The sequence below is a fragment of the Akebia trifoliata genome, chromosome 8 (genome assembly GCF_017979445.1).
Source record: "Akebia trifoliata isolate Shusen 1 chromosome 8, ASM1797944v1, whole genome shotgun sequence".
NCBI lineage: Eukaryota > Viridiplantae > Streptophyta > Magnoliopsida > Ranunculales > Lardizabalaceae > Akebia > Akebia trifoliata.
The window spans coordinates 6170213-6189088 of NC_141382.1; the positions used below are offsets into that span (position 1 = coordinate 6170213).

Here is an 18876-nt window from a genome sequence, read left to right on the forward strand (position 1 = left end):
ACTCAATAAAAAAATGGAAATAACTGATTCTTACCTCACCAATATCCAAAGCTTCATCTGTCAAAGTGGCCACAGTAAATATAACCCCCAACAGACCTTCAACTGCTAATGTTATGGCATGAGCTTCACTAGCAACCATGACTGCAGCATTGGAGGCATCATTTTCCAGGCTCCACTCAATTCCTGTAGAAATAAGTAGTAATGGTATTAAAAGTGCTGACAACGCATGAACCGTTGGCTTGGGATTTTTCTAGACAAGCCAAACTAAGCATGAACAGAAGATCCTTGGAACATTTCACCTGTTAAAGAAATTCACAGAGATCTCGAAGTGTAGAACCCCCTAGAGTCTCCATCTTAACAGTACACCCTAGGTCCCTATATTATCTAAATAAAGAAGACCGCCTATACAATAAAGCTTTAATGCTAAGTAACTGAATGCATGTCATCCTCATGCCTGTCAAACACATTACAATTTCTTTCTTTCCAAGTGCTTCGACAAACAACAAAAGGAAGCATCCTCCAAAGCAACGCTCTTGGTGGACATTAGACCAATAATTTGCTTGATCAATGATTAGTAGCTACTAGATTTGAGCTTTTTCATGGGGTATTTTGTAGCCATTGGATCCGAGAATTCTTTTGGATGCTAGGATCTAATGTTTTCAGATAATCAATCAAGTTGATATCACATGTTTAATTCCATAAATAGGTGGACCAAAGGCTCACGTGGTCCGTAGGACTAAAAAGTGCCCCAAAAAGCACTTTTTTAGGGGAGGGGTGTAATAAAACTTATGTTTTATGTGTAAGTGGGGGCATCCAATGATTATGATTTTGGTGCCTAGGTCCACCTTGATGATACCTGAATCTTTTGTAACATTCAGTGGAGTGGGGACCATTTGAAAGTATCTAAGATCAAAACAATGTTTGCAATCTATTAACAAATTTTCCATCCAAAATTGCCTGATATGCTTCAAAAGCAATGTTTCAAGTTTTCCAAGGTTCCTCATAAAATATTTTAGAATACCTCAACTTTTCCAATGTTTTGGTTCGCCTCAATTTTTCTATCGAGTGAAACAATGATATCTAAATGTTATTTTAAACCTTGATGATAACTGTCCAAATATTATAAGGATCTTCCCTGAAACTCCAAAACCATTTTTTGCAAACAAAGCCAAGCTCATAATCTTGAAATTTTTAATTCCTAGGAATTTAGCCTACATATGGTTTCTTAATTCCCAAATCTTGATGTAGTGTGTCTTTTACACTACATTGCAAGTCCCAAGCTCGGAGGATATGTCAAGTTTGCAGGCATTGTAAAAAAAACTTCACCATCTCTTAACATGAATCCTGATCAGGGAATTGGGCAATTATCATGAGCAAATTTTGGAACTCTACAATGAGTGTCATACACAGTTGGGAGGAACTGATTTTTTGCATGTACTCTCAATCTAAATTTTGTTGTTTCCTCTTTGTATCTTAAAGGGAAATCACCTTGTTGAGTGCTGTTTGCACTTTCAAATATTTCTTCAGTTATCAAAAAAATGTTTCCAATTGGTTCGGTTGAAGCATGCCCATCTAAAACGGTCCACAGGCCGGGCTCTATTTCATCCCTAACTCAAAGGCCTACCCGATACCCTTAACCAATTAGGGCATAGCCAAAACTTGACTATTTTGTGTCTACTTACCCTTACAGGCACAAGTGAGAGAGCAAAAACTCTTGTAAGAGAGAGCACCAAAAGACAGGTATCGTACGTTGGACAAAATTCACCTTGATTTGTTTTCTTTGGTGAAAGTTTCTCTCGTTACCAATAAAATAGTCAAAAAACAAGATTTTCATTCAGAAAAACATATGAAATCAAGACAGTTTTGAGTTTTAAATTTTAACTTAAAGGTAAAGGTATGAATGCATATTATGTCAACATAAAAAACTTAAATTGACATTAAGTACCTTTAGCTTTGCTGCTAAACATTCCGGCAACGGCTGCAAGACTCTCCTCACTTGTATCTGGAACCTAGAACATGAACTGGGCATCGTCAAAGAAGTGAGAAAGCATTGATCTTGTCCTCCAAAAAAATCTCAACTTTAATCTTCACATTTTTCCGAATTGGCAAAAATGGTTATCATGCAGAATGATGAGATGGAAAGCTCTTCCATTTTGTCAAATAAAAAAATACTAGGAGGTATATCCAAATAAGGCGTCTGATTTGTGCTTGTACAAATAGTCACAGAACACAAGGATCAGTAGCGTTTGCATTCTAGAACAGAGATACCACCTTCAAATATTAAGGCTTTGATCAATTTATCATGTACCAAGCCTTTATCATTCTTTATGTCAATGATATGGATACTTTAGGCATGGATTTTCCACGATCTTCATTCTTAGCTCTTTTATTCTTTGATCGGTTTTGATTTGTGAGCTAAGTCATATTATGGCGAAGATGATCCTATGATCACACACCGAGACAATCAAAGGAATGACAGCTAGACGCTATATATCAGAACAAAACCGAAACGACACAAGATACATGCTACCCATATAGGGCAATGAAAGGCCGCTGTAGTTTATCAAGTTCAATAGCAATATAAGATTATGACTCTATGATCACATGACAAAGCTCAAGAGTTCAAAATGTGATACATATAAGCAAAAGAGGGAAAAAGTATCAGCAAGCTTACTAATGTAGCAACGGTGATTAGCAACAATCTTTTTTGTGGGCAAGTGAGTAGGAGCAGTGGTAGCAAAAGAGATTTTCCAAGAGGTCATTAGAAATTTAGAATTACAAAACAAATGCCTATTGGAAACAAAACAAACATCCAAATCCGTCAAGCATAAAGCAAAGCTAAGGTTTTCTGTTTCCAGTCTTCATAACTTTGGCTTGTAGCTGGACAAGTCATTATCCTCTCAGGTGATACTATCAGATATGCAAAAGTCTGTGACGCTTTTAGATTTCAATACTCGAAGCCAAGGCCAAAATCAAGGGATTTGACTGAGTTGTTGTCCAGCTTACAATTTTTTCCTACTTAGAGACAGTAGAGGGATATTAATTGCTCTATGAACTATACTGCCCATTGATGTGGAGAGAGGGGTTAAATGACTATAGAAGTATAACATTTTTCACCTGTATACTGGAAACAACTCGGGCAAGAGCTTTAACCATGCCCTCCACAACGTTTGTGCTCTTGGGGTGCCTACAAGAAAAATAAGTAGAACAATGGGTGAGTAACTAGACTTTGAATAATAAAACTTCAAGACTTAATTGAGAATTAAAAATCAAAATGATCTGGCAATTCCATTAAGAGCAATTATCTCATAATTAAAGATGCTAAGCATTGAATTATTCAGTAATATACTGGAACAATTATCTAAAGTAACATCGGTAGGAAAAAGTTGTACCAATGAACTAAATATCTTATAGAAGAATAACAACCTTCTATAAATAAAATTTCATTAGAAAAGAGGTTGAGTTAATCAACCAAATACAGATCACTAGAAAACCCCAGCCCCATGTAAACTATTCTATAGAAATGTTATATACCCAATCAAGCTACCCAAAATATCGTATAGAGAGAAAAAATATGGACTCCTTAAAGAGTTTAGACCAATAAAAGAGAAAACTCAAAACTGATACAATAATGTCCCTACTTATTCAAATCTCCCTCTCTACTACCCATATTTATTTAAAATTACCTCATTTGGATATAGATATTACAAAGGATTCAATAGGACTCTTTTGGGAGGGCAACAACATGAAGAAAGACCATCTAGTGAACAGGAAGCAGATGTGCACTCTCAATGATGAGAATGTCAAACATTGTGAACATCAAGGAAGAAAGTAAGGGTTACTGTATATATGGATTTAGAAACTTTCAAAAAGAATTGCCTTTGGTTTTCTATTATTCAAAGTAGTTATGGTACAAATTCTAATGGGTGGCATTGCAAATTCAATTCCAGAAAATAGTCACAGTAAAAGCACTAATGATCAGTATGACGTTGACTCCTGGGATAGAATAAGGTTTCAAGATATATTTGGTGAGGGATAGGCCCCTGTGTATGGATTTTCCTTTTCTCTATAGACTTAGTGATGTCTTAAAGGATCTTATATCAAACATAGCCATTTTGAAGGTTCTGGTCTAGAATTAAATGCATTAGTAAAAAATTTAGTAACAACGTCAACAGGTGATTAAGGAAAAGACGACTAGGATGGTCCGGTCAAGTACTATGAAGGCCGACTACAGTCCCCAACAGACAGAATGTGCATGTTGAAGGTTCTGAAATAGAGTGAGGAAGCCCAAAAGGAATGTGGACTGAGGTCATAAGAGCATGTATGAACACATTTGAACTAACAGAAGACATGGCTTTAGACATAATAGAATGGAGGAACAAGATTCATTAAGTTGGACCCAAATTTTTGGGATAAATGAAGATGATGAAGAGTTGAGGAGCTGGATCTTATCTTGGAATCTTTAGAGAAAATTCACTTATCCTCTAACATTACGTGAGAGATTGATCTCAAGTCTAATATGTCCTCAAAATCCTCCTTATGAGTGATCATTAAAACTGATACTCTGTACTTCCACATAAGAAACATTTAAATCTGGTCTCTTTCCCAAGGAAAAATTGTTTGTTTGGACGACAAGTTGCATGCTATTAACATGAACTAGAGCCAATTATACCTGATTGACATTTTCATGCTACTAGGCAAAGAAAAGCACTATCACAAGTTAAAAAGCCAGATAATTCCAGATAAGAGTAAGAAGATGAAACTAAGCCACAAGTATTAATTCTTGTCAATGGCAGCAACCACTTTAAGGTAAGGTCCAAATTAGATAAGAAACTTGAAATCAGTGCATGGTTCCTGGCAACAACATTAACTTGGAAACATCAAGCACATTATATAATCAGTGACTCGGCATCAACCAGTTGGTAGAGGTTCAAAATCAGACTAAACTTGGAAAACATGTAATTATTTATTAAGCTGGACTTGGATCCATGACTTTAAAAATTCTTTCCAATATGTCAACCATGACAATACCAGATAAATGAATCAGAACTTCGTATCTTACATGTCAAAATTCTGAAAAAGGAGGCGCAATGTCCGTACCTCCACACAAAAGCCCTGCCAGAAAGTATAACTTCTAGTTATCTAAATAATCAACATATAATAATCAAGAAAATAATAATGTTAGCTAAGTTGCTGCTGTTACCCTCAAGACTTCAAGAACAAGAATGCGATGCCATAGTGGTAAATCGAGAGAAGTAACCTTTACTAACATACTGAGGAAAACCTGTAGTACACAAAAGACTCATTGAAAGCCCCAATAGATGTTGATGCGAATAAATAATAAGCTACTTTATGATTAAAAAAATGAACAAATTCCAATCAAAGCAGATTTGGTTCTACTCCTACTCTGCACAAGATTAAAGATACACTAAAAGAGACTTTTTCATAAAGGAAAGAATAAAACTGAGTGTCCTGTACAAGAATAGCAATGTATAACATCCGGATAGCTATGGGCCAGTGCCATAATTTTATCAAGAGTCAAAAATAGAAAAATGTTATGCCATAGTACATGATTCGCTACATTAACATTGATGCATAAACACAAAATATTTAAGTAGGTAACTGATTATTGAGAAAATGACGCATTATTTTCTCAGTCAAGGATACAAAATAAGCATATACCATGATTACCCAAGTTTCAAGGGTTTGTTCTAAGCTTATGAAGAGAGTCCATTTTTCTTTGTATTTTTAATTTTAATAATTTAATAAGGATTTGGCGGATAATGATCAACTAGATACAATATCAGGCATCCCAACACAATTTTTTTATGGGCAAGATAATATATATATATTGATAAGTGATAAGATAATATTATATAAACAAAGAAGTTAAAGAAAACCAAATATACAAAGCAAAGTAAAAGAACATGTGCAACAGAATCTCATGGAACAAACAATATGATGTGAGTAATTGAGGATGTTTTCAATAAGAGTTAGAGCAACATTAGGGTGTTGCTCTGGGAGATAGTCGGCATGAGGTTCTAGAAGCCTTAGAGCATACGTTATGGTGTAGTAAAGGGAGCTTCCCATTTTCCCATATTGAAATGCCACTTGGAGCTAGCTACTGGTCCAAGGAAATTTGGGACCATGTACTTGAAAGAATTGGGTGGAAACTTACTTCTTGGAGATCATATTACCTTTTCAAATGAGGTAAGGAGGTATTTATCAATAGTACATTGTCTAGCATTCCAATCTATCTCATGTCCTTATTCCCCATTCCTATCTTCCCTATCACCATGACAAAAGGAAATTGAGAAGTTGATCATGGATTTATTAAGGAAAGATACAGAAGACGAGTATAAGTAATATTTCATGGATTGGAAGAAAGGGTGTACATAAAAGGGTAGAAAATTAATGATTATGAATAAAGCTTTCTTGGGGAAATGTATTTGGAGGTTCAGGGAGAAACACTCTAAGCTGTGGAGACGAGTTAATCTAGCTAAGTACTAGTGTAGAAACCTTGGCTGAGATTGAGAAGAAGTGCATTCTATGTAAGTGTGTAGTGCTAGAAGAGGAATTCAAAATGGTTGTCAGGAATTCGCCAAAGGTATTATGTTCAAGGTAGCTCTATATTTTTTATTTGGAGGGACATATGGTGTAAAGAGAAATATTTGAAAGATGAATTCCCAACCCTTATTGCATCATCCACTAAAAAATCTTCAAGTTTAGTACTTTTTATAGGTGTCTAAAATCAATTTCTCATGGAACTTGGGATTTAGGAGAAATGTCAACATTTGGAAGATTATCCCAGTAGCCAATTTGCTTAATTGTCATCTTTCCACTTTGATTGACGACAAACGATTATGGACGAGGGATCGTGATGGCTCGTTCTCAATTAGATCATTTTATAAAGTTTTGGACATTGATCTAGTCACTCCTTTATTAGCAAAATTCATGTTTCATTCATTTGGGGATCAAAATCCAATAAAAAATAGTTTCTTTTTTTACTTGGACACTCATGTTAGTGTTAACAGTAGTTAGTTTAGTTTAGTTATTTTACTCTATGTCTATTTTAGACTTTTCATGTTTGTGTCATTTTCTATCTTTTCCAATTTATTTGAGTAAGTATATAAACAATACACAAGGAGAAATAATCAATCTGATTTTTTCCAAAATTTCTTCTTTTCTCTTTCTCTCTATCTTCTCTAAAACCCTATATCAGTTTCTACATGGTATCAAAGCATTGGTGACGACCAAGAAGATCGAAGAAAGCCCCGAACACTCCCCCTAGGTATTGTTGCAACCCACAACAGACACCACAGATGCTGCCGCAAGCCACAGCAGCAACCACAGGTGCTGCTGCAGGTCCCCATAGCCACCTATGTGCTGCCGTAGGTCCCCACAACCACCCTAGGGGCTGCCGTAGGTTCTTAGGGTTACCTTAGGTGTTGTTGCAGGTTTCCTAGGGTTACCTCCAGCCATCTAGGTCCCTTCTTTCATCCCGAATGTGACAATAGGGCCCCTCTTAGGTTCTAAGTAGTTTGGTAGTATTTTCGAGTAATTTTTTAGTGTGAACTGGATTCTCTGAAGTTATGTCAGAAGTAACTTCAAGACAGACTACCAATAATTGGTTTAGATCCTCGCAAGTCAAAGATGAAAATCCAAACTTCCAGATCACCACAATCAAACTCGATGGTACGAATTACCTGGAGTGGGCTCAATCTGCGAAGCTAGCCATCCCTAGAAGACGGAAGGCAGGCTATTTGAATGTGAAGGAGAAACAACATAATATCTCAGATCCTAAGTATGACTAATGGTACACTAAGAATGCCTTGGTTATGTCATAGTTGTTGCACTCAATGCAACCCCATATTAGTCGAGGATAACTCTTCTTGAAGATCGCACAACAGATTTGGGATTCGGTGACTCAAACTTACTCTCAGGCTTAAAATAGTGCGAGAATCTATCAGTTGGAACAAAATATATCGCATATCAAACAGGGGTAGAAGACATTGTTAGGCTACTTTTTTGGATTGCGTAGCATGTGGGAAGAGCTTGATCACTACTTACCCTTCAATTGGGAAAAATCTAAAGATTTCTTAGTTTAACAAACATGTTGAGACTCGTCACACCTTCCAATTCCTCGTAGGTCTGAATCCCGAGTTTGAGATGGTTAGAGTTCAGATTCTTAACATGGATCCCCAACCTCCTTTGAACACCGTGTACTCAAAGTGATGAGAGTTAACATGTGGCTATGAGACATCTAGATATTTCTGTGAGTGATAGATCAGTCATGGCAGCTAGTAGCTAGGGAGACGGACATGCTTCAAGAGTGAAGAAGTTTGATAAACCCACCCGGACACCCAATAGCAGAGAGAGGCCGAAGTGTGACCATTGTGGAAAATTTGGACATACGAGTGAAGTGCTGGGGCTTAATAGGTCACCCTGAGTCATTTCAGCCTAAGGACTGATCTTCTTTTGCTTATCACGCTTTTAATGTCGACATGCCAGATGATACTCTGAATTCTGAGAATTCTTCTCCAATAGTACATGGACCATTCTCTGTGGAAGATATTACTCATTTGATGGGCTTTATTGGATGGTTCTACTGCCACCTCTTCCTTCGCACGCACGAGTACTCCTGCCACTACTCACCATGTTTCCTCATCTAACTCCAACTCCTGGATTCTTGATTCAGGAGCCTCAGATAACATGACAGGTATGTCGTCTTTTTTTCAGTCCTATAGCCCATGTTCAGGCAAGAATAAGGTCCGCCTAACTGATGGTTCATTATCATCCATAGTCGTTAAAAGAACCATCACAGTCCCTGACAACTTTTCTTGGACCAATGTTTTACATGTTCCTAATGTCACTACTAATCTTGTGTCTGTTAGTAGGATTACAAAAATCTGAATTGCAATGTTACATTTTTTTCCCATTGTGTCTTTTAAGATTTGGCAACGAAAAGGGTGATTGGCAGTAGTCGTGAACCAGATGGCCTGTACATTCTCAACATCCCAAAGTCTCAGCACATTCCACATGCTCATGCTTCTCAGAGTAATAGTAATAGGATAGTCAACAAAACTCAAATAATGCAGTGGCATATTCGTTTGAGTCATGTTTCTTTTTAGTATTTACAATGTCTATTTCCTTCTTTGTTTTAATCTATGTCATTGTCAGAATTACTGTGTGAAGTTTGTTAATTGTCAAAACATTGTCGTTCTTCTTATCCATCGAGTTTAAATAAAAGGAGTTCTTTATTTTCTCTTATGCATTCTGATGTTTGAGGTTCGTCCCCCGTTACTTCTTTATTGGGTTTCCACTATTTTGATACATTTATCGATAACTATAGTAGATGTATGTGAGTGTAATTATTGAAAATAAAAAGATGATGTCTATTCCATATTCCAAGAGTTTCATATGATGGTTCTAACGTAATTTGGAATAAAGATCAAAATCCTTTGTTCAGATAAGGGAGGAGAATATTTAAAAAAATTATGTGCTAGTCAAGGTATATAACAACAAATTTCTTGTGCTTCTACACCCGCAACAAAATGGTACAGCCAAAAGGAAAAATCATCATTTTTTTTTTTACTTAGGAAGAGCTTTGTTGATTGGGATGAATGTTGCTAAGCATTTTTGGTTTGAAGCAATTCTTACTGCATGTTACATTATCAATCGTACTCCCTCTAACGTCTTGAACTTCCAACCTTTGTGGTCCATTTCTCCTATCCATTGTTCCCTGTGGTTCCACGAGTCTTTGGATGCGTATGCTTTGCTCATGTTTTTAGTCTTGCTAGCACTAAACTTGACCCTAAGGCATTAAAGTGTGTGTTTCTTGGTTACTATAATTCTCATAAGAGTTATAAATGCTATCATCCACCTACTCGTTGTCGTTTTATTACAATGGGCATCACAATCTTTGAAAATCAGTGTTACTTTGCTCATCTTGATCGACAATCCCTTCAGGAGGAGTGATCTCTACAATCCACTAATGATGAGTCACTTCCGGAGTCCTCTTTCCCAATTTCACCGCCTTTGTCAATTATTCCCAACTCCACTAGAGAAGCTAAACCACCTATGTCAGTGCCTATAATCCTAATATGTTTGAACGCGTTTACACTTGAAAAGGAAAACAAGTCATTGCGAATCCACCATGCCACACTTCTAAGGAGTCAAATCCAGTTTCCACTTCGCACCCTATTTCTCAATTTGTTTCTTATCATGATGTGTCTCTATCATATCGCTCCTTTTTTGCTACTATGTCTACTGTTTCCATCCCATCCAATGTGAAAACTCTCTTTAATTTCAAGTGGAAACATGCTATGGATGAGGAAATGAGAACTTTAGAAAAGAATGATACTTGGGAGTTTGTGTCCTTACCACAAGGGAAGAAGTTAGTTGGGTACAAGTAGGTGTTTACAATGAAGTACAAGTCTAATGGATCGATTGACATGTACAAGGTTAGGTTGGTTGCCAAGGGCTATGCTCAAACTTACAACATTGACTATCAAGAAACTTTTGCCCCAATAATTCTATTCGTGTTCTTTTATCCTTGGCAGCCAACATATGTTTTTTACCATTCAAATATAGGCCATCAAAAGATCACTCATCTTCCCTGAAACTCTTCCACTAATTGTAAGAGTGAGAAGATAACATGATGGTTAAGTGAAGCCTGCTTTAATTTAATTGCAGTTGGATCCCAGGACCAGCCAAAGTTGGCAGCACTTTCAGAATGATCATTGTGAAATCCTCTGTCTTCAAATTTTGTGGTGGGTTGGGAGAAAAAAAAAAGGGGAAGGGGGGGGGGGGGGGGGGGGGATGTGAAGAAGTCAAATATATATGCAGTCCAAATCTTTAAGCACGACAATAAAGTACGTTAGAGGTGGAAGGTGGAAGGGGATTCAATGAATGAAATTAAGTGTGCCCATGCAAGATGGCCAATGGGAAAACCCTTGGGAACTTCATAAAACAATCAATACATTAAGAAGTCAGTTAATCTTCAGAATGTTTTGTTATGGTGAATAATCTTCAAAATGTTTTGTTATGGAGAATAACTAGTAGCAAGCATTGTTGCAAGAAGATTAACTTAGTTAATGGAATTAGTCAAACTAACAAAATGTATTCGAAATTTGAATAAATTTATTCAAATTTCCCAACCATAGCATATCTCAATCAATAGATATAGAAAAAATGACGAGAAAATTACATACTTCGCATTCAGTGATGAGAGATGAACTGTAAAGCCTGATAACATGGGCAACTGCCCGCAAGACCAAGCGACGGAAGGAAGGCTCTCCAGCTTCACCTTCAAGCTGAATTCATATGAAAAGTAGACAATGGCATAAAGGTATATGTGAGTCCTCAAGAAAAAGCATGGATGCTGTGATGGGTCATACTATTTCCACCACTATATTCTCAACTCAAATAATTACCTCCACATTGGTCCGAAGAGAAGTCATGAGAAGTGAACATATTTGATGGCGTAAAACCTGATGAATTTTAGACAAACTTTGTAACTGTAAAGATCTAATGATACACAAAATAATGAACAAGGCCCTCAATGGCCTAAAGCATGAAGCACAAGCCTTTTGGAATGGAGCATACGCTTCACAAGCATGCCTTTTAAGTGAATACCAAAAACAAAAATAAATAATAAGATAGTTCAATAAAAAAAATAACACATTTATGAATAATTACGAAAATGGAAACTACTCCTTTCGTATGGGAGGAAAGAGATGTCTATGTTTTTGTTATTCAAGCCAAAATATATATTTATGTAAGGTTGGGGGGAATTAAAAGACAAAAGAAACAAATTGAATTCTTTAGGGTAGGGAAATCGAAAATTGCCACAACTTGCATATGCATAAGGTGTCATAAAAGGTGTAAAAGGTATAAATGGAATCCCTTCTTAAAGCTTCTAGAAGAAAAGTATGCTTCACTGACTTTTACATTGTCTTAGTAAGCCCCTCAAGGCCTATTGGGAATCCTCGCCCCTTTTCAACCTCAAAGAATAGCCTCAACCATATGCCTTTAAAAATTCTGAACACAAGAAGATCTTATCAAGTGAAGTTATACGATTATTCACCTGTTCATATGAAAACAAGGTCCTAAAGATAGCCACATAACTGGATAGAATGAACCTGCAGGGAAAGCAATCATCAGCAGCAAACTAACTAAATTCATTCAAAAACAACATGTAGATCAGAATTAAGAGACATGAAACACAGAAAAGAAACGTAACTAAATAAGGTAACTCCATCAAGGAAAATTGAAGAGAGTCAATAAATACCTAAAGTATAATAATCATGAATTCTGAACAGGCTAGGATGAATAAAATAGAGACAATCACGAGCAATGGCAATCTCTGAATTTGTTAAACCCAAAGATACTATGGAATGTCATGTGCGAAAGAAAATGGTTCTGAATTAAATCATATGTGCTTTGTAAATGACACAGATATTCTTTTTATATGAAACACTTCTATTGCCAAATTGTACGTTCATGGTTTAACTATCCTTCATATTAATGCAGCAGCTGACTTTGAAGATGCATAATTTTGGTAGAGTTTGTTTTTTGGGGGGAAATTGTATTTCAGAAAGTGAATTGTCCAGACATGAGAAATCCAAATGTTTGTTTTTTAAAAATGGGAGGGAGATGCACAGGAGAGAGAGAGAGAGAGAGAGAGAGAGAGAGAGAGAGAGAAAAGCAAAAAGTCAAGGGCACTTCGGACTTTTCTCCAAGTCAAGGGGTACAAAATATCACACATTTGGGAGGGGGTATCCATATTTTTAATCATTTCCCGGGGTAGGCCTAAAATACCTATAAATTTCAAGCAATGTTCAAACGTCATGTCATCATCAAATCCCCAGCCCCAAAATTTGGCTCTCCAAATATTAGAATTTCAAACAGCAATCGATTTCCAGACATAATAAACAAAAACATTCAATTGACCAGCAAAGTGAGGTTGAAACCATATACTGCATATAAAAGTAACCTAAGGGAAGCAGGTTCCTCACTCGAGTATATCCAAGGAAAATGTCCGTTGGAGGGAACTGACCCGTAACCATATTGCCTGGCAGGATACAAAATAAACACATTACTTGTGAATAAGAAAATTTGTAAAAAGAGTAAGATTAACATCGATTATATCAGACATGAATCTGATCAACTTGACATACGGAAGCGTAAAAAAAAATTGCACTGATTCTTTAGAGTCAGGGAGAATTTAGGACACATGAACAATGATATAGAGGATCTGGTTAGCAGACAAGCTACTAGTTTAAAATCAGTACATACAGATCCACCTGCAGCTAGAGCTGTCAGGTCTTCAAGCAAACGCAGTCCAAGTTTTCCTGTGCTAGTCATACTCTCACGCATTATTGGTGGCCCTCCAGATACAAATTCACTCTTCAATGACCTGTCAATACTCGCATCAGCTCAAGCAACTTAAGGGAAACAGATTGAAACTGTAATTTTTCACATTGCCAGATCTGTGGTATTACAACTCACAGACTTTACCAACTGACCAAGACACCAAGTCAGCACCCTCTAAATGTTTATATATACAATCATGTAACACCAGATACAAGCAAGGTTTAAAATCTCATCTCGAGAAAATGTTTTGGTCGGGAGAAAAACCTACACAATCTTGACCGAAACATTCAATGTTTCGGGGTCAATACCTTGTTTCGTCTTGGCCAAAACCAGATTGCCTTGGAAGAAACATTCCAAAACAGTATGAAACCTTAAACCATGGATACAAGCAATATGTGTACAAGAGTTTCTTTTTTTTTCTAGGCAATATGCCGACTAGAGTTGAATTCTACAGAAGGAAATAACATCTATGAAAAATTACATACTCCGAGCGGTTGATGCTGCGACCAACATCACCAGACACAGAACTGGATCGAGAGGCATGACTTCCAGAACCCATCTTACCAGCAGGAAGTGATTCCGCACAGATAACATGATCAAAAATCAAGGCAACCGCTTGCCTGAAGGTAGCTGCAGCAGTACTGTATGAAAGATTCACACAGTGAACAGATAGTGAAGTTTTTTAAGGAGAAGAAAAATTGTTCATTATATCAAAATATTTAGAGAAGTTAACGATTTAACTTACTTGCGCACACTATCAGATGATCGGTTATTTTCAAGAAGTCGGAGACAGATACCAAGTGCTTGAGCCATATCATGCTGAGAATTAAAAAGCAGGTCACATTCAGACCCAGAACCAAGAAAATTGATAAAATACGGTGCATCCACTTCGAAATTCACCAGAATATAGCTATGCATCTACATAGCTAGTTAGCCCTCTACTTACAAACCTATTTGTCTATCAATTTAGTTCCGCAACGAATAAACCAATTAACATGGACATTGCGACCTTCTCTGTTAATCAAATTCACTTCAACACGAAAGGTGCTGCAGAAATAAAAGGTAAGACTTGCAGTTCCCTAATTCTCATTATTTTACTTTAAAAAGAAATCTCATTTTTAAAAAAAAAATTACATGAAATCTTTTCCCGTGATGTGCCAGCATCTTTTAAAGAATATGATAGGGAAGCTGTAAGCACTCAGCACCTTGGCCTGATCAAAATCAATACCATCAAGAGTGGGTCCACAAGCATGCTCCTCAAAATAAAGGTTCCTATAAAAATTAACAACTTTCCCTGATATTGGCATCCTTCATCATGTTTGCCACCAACAATGATGTTGGAGACATGGTTCACTTGTCAGCTAACATTTGCGATGTGTGAAAGACACTACTATCAATATCTCCCTCCCTGAGCCATTTCACACTGGATTTCTGCTTCCAGTTGACCCCTTCTTTCTTAGTTGGGGATGCAGATGTATTTTTGATAAGTAGAGATATTTCATTAAAGGAAAAAAGGGAGGTTGAGATGACCAACCCAAAAATAATAAAAAAACAAGAAGGACAACCGCCCAACCAGAAACTCCTAACACGACACTAGCTTGCCTCAAGATCACACACCCTATCCCATCTTACAAGAAAACCTTCAAAGAAAATACCACTAAATTCCTTGAAGAGTTTACACCCAAAATAAAATAACCACTTCCCAAAAAGAATTAGCATTAAACAAACTTATACTTCGTAAGAGGAGAATTCTCCACCATGGGGTTTAAAATTTCCCACAAGCAGCGTGTCTATCAACACACCCACAACAAGCCTTTTAGCATGGAAGAAGTGAACACTTAGCTCCTATTATAAACAATCACCTTTAGATTCTCGAAATCACAATGATAGATGAACCACAAGGGAATAATTTCATCAGCTTCTACACCTTTTTTCCCAAACCACGAGGAGAGAATTTGTGAAAAAACTATGACAGTTCACTGTAAAAAGATATCTTCCAATTGTAGCCATATTAATTTTAAAGCTATATATTTTATTGGTTAACCAAGGTCATTGTTTAAGAGGCATATGTAGCACTAAACTAGCAACCAAATTAGACTTCAGAAAATCAGTAAAAAGAGGTCAGGGGACCATCTTTAAAGAATATAATTTGAAAAGGAAAGCATGAATGAAGTTGAGAAGAGTGTAACTACACAATCACCTCATTGTCAGGATGTAGACGTGACTGGAATATAATGAGTATAGTCTGTAAGGTCTTAAGTTGAACACTCTCATCTGCCATTTCAGCATGCTGAATAAAAACAAAGAAGTGGTGTCAGATTTGAATTGACATAGTCATCATTAAGCAAACAACAACATGAGAAGTGAAATAATGCAAAGACTACTGGTAAGGGAGCAAATACCTTATTTGAGAAGCCAAGAGTAAGGATCAAGCACTAAAATAAAATTAATCATGTGCCCATTAACATATGCCCAGTGATTGATTTTCTTATATTTTGGATAAGTTACATTAATAGAAAGAAAAATTAAAATCACAAGATAGGATAGAAATGAGCAAGACAATCAATCCCATCATTCTCCTTGTGAATTAGTGCGATAGATGAACAACATCTTCTAATCTGAACACAATCTTCAAATCAAGGGCTCCTACACCCCAGAATCACCGAAGATTGATCGAACATCAAAGATGCAAACAGTCATCTCTTCGATGGATTCACACACAATTGTCGTCGTCGTCATCAAAGCCTTATCACAAAATTTTGGTGTTGGTTGAATGAATTTTTCTTCTTCCATTCAATTTTGTCTAAATCCATATCTTTTTTCTTTGTTTCAGCCTTAGATGCCATATCTTATGTTAATTCAAGTATGTTCATATTTTCTCTAACTACTCCTACACAATTCTTTAAAAAAAAAAAACAGTCAATTACTTTCCTTCCACACAACCCAACACATGGCAAACGAAGGCAATCTCTAGAACACATGTCCCATTTAGGTAAAGGCTGCAATGCCCGACCTTTTAGTAGCTCCCCTAAACTTCTTGGAGAAGTAAAAAAAATATATCAAAAACCAGAAGGATTCCACCCAAATATGCCTAAAAAACCATTGGTAAATGAACAAATTATCTATATACCTCCCACTTGCTCTAACCACAAGGCAGTCTTCCCCTGGTTGGTCAAACCATCCATCGCAAAGATCTTACCAAGAGCTAGTGGCTAGATAAAGAATGTTATCTAGGAGGGAATGAGCACACCCCACACTAAGAATAGAATCAGGAAATGAGCACAGAAAGAGTTTGTGGAGGAAATCTTGGCTATTTTTAGCATGTGGAGAATCTCGTTGATATTGATATACTCAAATAAGCATGAAATGTATGCTTCAAAATGAATCATCAAATTAACTTAATAAGTTTGTGACTCCAAAATATCAAACTGTCCACATTTAAAAAGGATAACAAATTAACTAGTAGAAAATATTACAAAATCATCACAGAAAACCCCCCCCCCCCCCCCCCCCAATTTGCATTTCTCAATTATTATGTGATGATTTCTTAACTATTGCATTATTTATTTTTGAGAAAAAGATTTGGCTCATCATTGCCCATTTTTAATTCCATGGCTTCTCTGAATTTGAAAGTTATCACTTAGTAGCTTTCCATGTCAAGGCTCAGTTTAATCAAGTCCATGGCATCTACTAATACATGTTGTTCATAGTGTTATAATGGTCACTGAAGATCATGTGAAAAACATATGACTGCCAGAACCAGCTGAGAGCTCTAATGACTTCAAAGACCTGGGGAAGTTGAAGTATTTTCTATGTAGCGGTTTAGCAAGGCATATTTCTCTCGCAGCACAAATATGTTCAAGATCTACCACCCGAACTATTGGGAAGCAAACTATGTGCCTTCCCATTGAACAAAACCATAAGTAATGGTTAGAGCACTAATGATCTAGATCTTGTTATCACTAATTCATGCGATGAACAATGAAATAATTTTACAGGATTTTGTCAATAAATTCTCTTGCCATACTCCTCTTCCACCCAAGAATTCTCAAGAGTACTCAAAGCCTCATCATCTCATCCATTTGTCAATCCTTAATGTTCTGCCTCAACCTCACATTCTATGAGCGAATACCCCCCCCCCCCCTATCAGACAGAGGACAGATAGAAGAGATGAACTTGCATCATCAACTGATCAACAAACAAATGAAGCTTTTATAGCACCTTCTCTTATGAGTATCCCCAATTGTTAATTCAAATTGAAAGGAAGTTGATCATGAACATGTTTGTCCATATCTCATTCTGAGCTTGAATTGTTTCTTTGTTCACAACAATTCTTCAATTCAAAAGCTACCATCAGACTTGATATTGCAAATCAATATGCAAGATATTCAGTTAAATTCTCTAGTTGGATTCATATTGAAAGATTTAGTGGAGTCTTACCCACAAGATGCAAGGGTTTATTTTACACTATAACTCATATGGTCATGCAATTTTTTTTTTTTTTTGAAAGCATTCAGTTGCTCTATAATGGAATCAAACTTGGTCACAAGTATTTGGATCATTGAAGACTTGCACAATACTAATTGAGCTTAATGAGGACCCAGACCTAAGTTACTTTTTTTGTCTCTGAACCCAGACACTTCGATGTGGATGCCTAACAATTGTCTGTCAGATTAAAATTTTTGAAACAGATGATTAAAAGATAAGCCATACCCACATTGCACAAAGGCTTCAATATAATGTAGATCAACACTGAAAGAGATAACGGAAACTTGAAAAGATTCCAGAGAAACTGAGGCTCTTGTTCCACAATGAATGGAGAAAAAATCAAACTAATAACAAGTCTCTATGACAGATGGTGGGAAAAATTTGAAGCGAGTATCAAAGGTGAGAGTGTCACTGTGTCACCATGTTTATATATTAAAAAAAAAAAGAATTAGACAAATCCAATAGTGGGCATTTTGAAGCTTAAATGTACTTGAAAAAATCCCACTCTGTACCACCTAAATGCAATTATTTTCTAAAAATTATTTCTATGCAGTACTTTAAGATAGTTACTTATCATTGCCTAATCCAAAATTAAAGAAAAGCAGAGTTGCCTCCTTGAGAACGTGCATAAATATATGCATAACATGGAGGCGGGTTTGAAACCCAGTTGGTAGGATCAACACTCACAGGAAAAACTTGGAAGTAAAAGATAAAAGCACTACAAAGAACTTACATCTTTGAGAGTTGAAAGTATCTCCTTCACAGCTGATGGCACAACAGCATCATGAGATATGAGCTTTTGCAGACAAGAAAGTCCAATGACACTCAGCTTCACAGTTTTAACCTCACAAGCCATTAGAAAGATGCGTAGTATATCCTCATTATGAGCAATTTCACTGGGACTTGACAATGAACGAAGCTGTATGATCGAAACCCAAGTCAACACAAATTTCAAAGTCAATACTCAGTCCATCTCAACCGCATATAATATTGGCAGACCTCAAAGATTTA

At 36.5% G+C, this 18876-nt stretch overlaps 1 protein-coding gene across 1 annotated transcript in view; it reads right to left on the reverse strand.

Moving 5' to 3' along the window:
* Positions 1-18876, reverse strand: part of LOC147395737 (ARM repeat superfamily protein) — a 40767-nt gene that overhangs the window by 20260 nt on the left and 1631 nt on the right. The window contains exons 2-15 of the mRNA XM_086450703.1: positions 18599-18784; positions 15578-15667; positions 14123-14196; positions 13863-14018; positions 13300-13420; positions 13020-13075; positions 12089-12143; positions 11436-11492; positions 11214-11315; positions 5204-5284; positions 5063-5115; positions 3118-3187; positions 1946-2009; positions 35-183 (exon numbers count right to left, since the gene is read on the reverse strand). Coding sequence (XP_086306829.1) covers positions 35-183; positions 1946-2009; positions 3118-3187; positions 5063-5115; positions 5204-5284; positions 11214-11315; positions 11436-11492; positions 12089-12143; positions 13020-13075; positions 13300-13420; positions 13863-14018; positions 14123-14196; positions 15578-15667; positions 18599-18784 — 1314 coding nt within the window. The remainder of the gene's footprint in view (positions 1-34; positions 184-1945; positions 2010-3117; positions 3188-5062; positions 5116-5203; positions 5285-11213; positions 11316-11435; positions 11493-12088; positions 12144-13019; positions 13076-13299; positions 13421-13862; positions 14019-14122; positions 14197-15577; positions 15668-18598; positions 18785-18876) is intronic.